Source organism: Palaemon carinicauda, chromosome 40, assembly GCF_036898095.1.
Source record: "Palaemon carinicauda isolate YSFRI2023 chromosome 40, ASM3689809v2, whole genome shotgun sequence".
Taxonomy (NCBI): Eukaryota; Metazoa; Arthropoda; class Malacostraca; order Decapoda; family Palaemonidae; genus Palaemon; species Palaemon carinicauda.
The window spans coordinates 12,779,500-12,783,057 of record NC_090764.1 but is presented as its reverse complement, the minus strand read 5'-3'; the positions used below and the strand labels follow the sequence as shown (position 1 = coordinate 12,783,057).

General features: G+C 36.1%; 1 protein-coding gene across 1 annotated transcript in view; it reads left to right on the top strand.

The window, feature by feature from the left end:
- The first annotated feature begins 3,047 nt into the window (after positions 1-3,047).
- LOC137631696 (piggyBac transposable element-derived protein 2-like) overlaps positions 3,048-3,558 on the top strand; it is a 627-nt gene continuing 116 nt past the window's right edge. Inside the window, exon 1 of the mRNA XM_068363574.1 lies at positions 3,048-3,558. This exon is cut by the window's right edge and continues 116 nt beyond it. Coding sequence (XP_068219675.1) covers positions 3,048-3,558 — 511 coding nt within the window.

Genomic DNA, 3,558 nt, shown 5'->3' with positions numbered 1-3,558 from the left:
TGCTTAAACGAGATTGTGTTGTACTGCCATAACTGTTATCTTTTTATATAGATCATCATCATCTCCTTCCACGCCTATTGATGCAAGGGGCCTAGGTTAAATTTTGCCAGTCGTCTATCTTGAGCTTTTAAATTAATACTTCTCTATTCAGCATGTCCTACTTCACGTTTCATAGTCCTCAGCTATGTAGGCCTGGGTCTTCCAACTTTCCTAGTGCCTTGCGGAAGGATGAATAAAAAAAAAAGTATATTCATGTACAAACATGTGGATGTGGAATAGGATGGATCGCAAATGTGGTGTGAAATGGCTTATAATTAAAGATTAGGGATGGTCAAGAATACCTGTGAAAAAAGTTAAAATCAGTTTGCATTCCTTAGTAGAGGATAAACTAGTAGTAGGCCTAAATGTAAACAAGAGTATGATTATGAGTTTAAGTAAAAAAACAATTAGATAAAATGATGTAAATGATGCTGAAAGAGCGTAAGCAGCAGATTTTTAAAGTTCGGTATATGCCAGTAAATATTTTGCGTGATAGTAGTTTAAGAGAATGTGTGTGCCCAGGAAAGGTGACTCAAAAACGGCTGCATAGTGTGTGTGCAAAAGACAGGGAGAAAACTTGGGAGTGTGTAAGGAAGCCAAAGGAATTTATGATGGGATAGCAGTAGTAGTTGTTGTTGTTGTTGTTGTTGTTACTATTATTATTTGCTAAGCTACAACCCTAGTTGGAAAAGCAGGATGCTATAAGCCCATGGGCTCCAACAAGGAAAAGAGCCCAGTGAGGAAAGGAAATAAATAAACTACAAGAGAAGTAATTAACGATTAAACAAAACAGTAGCAATAAAATAAAACAAATGGGAAAGGTAAAAGAAAGAAATAAGTGACGAGTGTGGAAAGAAATATTAATGTGAAGACACAAAGGTTTAACATATGTAAACTACAAGTTAAATTGTTGGAAGTTTTACAAAGTAGGAGGAAAGAAAGACCTGAAAAGGGTTGGACAGATCGGGTGAAAGGCGTATTGGCGAGATGACTTAAGATCCAGAGAGCAAGAGTGAATGTTTTCCAAACGGAAGTAGATGGCGTAGTGGAAGTGGGTGTAACCAAAGTCCTTTAAATATACTCGGAGTATATTTAAAGGACCTTGGATGTAACGAAGGCGCCATGAGTTGCTGAAGAGCCAGCTGTGTATGCTTGTAAAGCAGTAAATGTTTTGAAATTTGCTCGCACAGGGGAAGGTTTATCCGAGAACTTACACAGCTGTTTCGGTATTATTATTATTATTATTATCTTTTTTTTTTTTTTGCTGAGGGGTTCATCAAAGACCATAATTATATACTTTCAGTAATGTAAATATTTTTACACAGGGAGTTCATCTACAAGCATAAAACTTTCAGTAATGTAAGTATGAAGGTGGCTGTGATCCTTATGTTTCTTCTCGGAAGCTATTAATGAGCCATAAATAGGACGTTTATATCACTATAAAGTACTCCAAAATACGAATCACAAGAGAAATAGGAAGCATATATATACTTGCTGAAAACGTTAGGATCCAAATTCTTAATATATTATTCTTAACTAATTAGCAGGCAATCGGCGCCTTTTCTCTAGTTTCTAGTTTCACAAAAATGCGATTGTTTCTGTCAAATCGTGATGCTATATGTCAAACATATTATTTATATTAAAAGGGTCGGAATTTATGTCTCCAGTTATATATTTAGATTTCTGTTGGAAGAAAAGAAATCCGAATGTTCCCGAGACGTCTTTAATCAATATTTTCTACCGATGAAATGATTTCTTTATTCAAGAGGACAAGGAGCTTCCAGGCATAAATACATTATTTTTTTCTGAATAATCTAAAGTAAAAAGAACTTCTGTAAATAAATTTTGTCATACGAAATAATTAACCCATTAACGCCTGACCTACTATATATAGTAGTACAATTGCTAGGACAAATTACACCCCAATTTTTTATGTTTTTCTTATTGTTTTGCATATTACTGAGTTCTTTCCAATCTAATCAATAATATAAACAGGAGTTTTTCTTTGAAGTATCCATATTTTTCGAATTTTTGACAAAATACCAAAGATATGTAGAATGTTTTTATATATTCACATTATTAATCTGAGCTCATGGTTACACAAGTTCATTAAACATCTTTATACTGATACATATCATGACACTGAAGACCATGAATCAATTCATATATCAGAAATTGAGATAGCAATTGAAGCATAAATATTACAGGCTATTTTCCATTACCTACTATATATAGTAGGTCAGGCAGATATGAAGCCAAAATATGGACCGGACAGGAAAATTCTTAGAAAAGTATCACTCTAAAGCAAATTGGTTGTTTCTTCGTTAGAATAAACTGCTTGTTCGCTATTTTCTGGTCCTTGGATGCATACCTCGTCGCTGGTGAAGTGACTTTCCAGCTAACAATGCCTCGGTAGTCTCAAATTTTCAGTTCCCTGTTACTATCCAAGCATTCTCATACTCTCAGGATACCACACATTACCAAGTTGCCGCTTATACTGGTCTTTGGATGCTGATGTTGGAGTCGAACTCATTGCTAAGGCAATGTCACGTGATACATTTGAAGAAATATTACGGTTTCTGCGTTCCACTGATAATCAGGCACTAAACAAGGATCAACATATATCACTTGATGAAGCAATGATAGAATATTTTGGTAGCCATGGATGCAAACAGTGCATTCGGAATAAACCTGTGAGATTTGGATTTAAAGCTTGGTGCCTAAATTCTCCACTTGGATATTTAGCTACGTTTGATGTATACCAAGGGACAGCCTTCGGGTTGAATTGTCACTATGAAGAAAGGTTTGGAAAAGGTGGGGACACTTTGATGATTTTATTTGAAAAATTACCAAGTCATATCAAAGATATACCAGTGAGGTTTTACTTCGACAACTACTTCACAAGTTTACCTTTAGTAAATCACTAACAAGAGATAAACTATGAAGCAACTGGAACAATAAGGGACAACAGAATTCCGAAGACTTGTCCTATAAACTCCACAAACGAAATGAAGAAGGTTCCTCGAGGAGATACAGATGTTGTTGTGGATAATATTCACAAGATCTTGTTGGTACGCTGGAAGGATAATGCAGTAGTTTCAGTGGTATCAAATATTTCTCCTGTTTATCCTCTGGAAAGTTTATCTCGATGGTCAGCAAAGGACAAAAAGAAAATTAGTGTAAGTCGTCCTTATCTCATCGGCGATTACAACAGGCACATGGGTGGCACTGATAGGATGGACCAAAACATCAATTGTTACCGTATATCCATTAGAATGAAAAAGTGGTGGTGGCCTATATTTTCTTGGGTAATTGATGCAACGATTCAGAACTGCTGGCTTCTCCATCGTGTTGATGAAAGCAACCTTCCACTGCTGTCATTCAAGCGCTACATTGCAAGGACATACCTTCAGAAGGCAGAACCACGTGTGGGAATAGGCCGACCAAGACAGTCATCTCGGGTTATTCCAGATGTACGTTATGACAATATTGGTCACCTCGTCGAACCCCTTGGAAAAC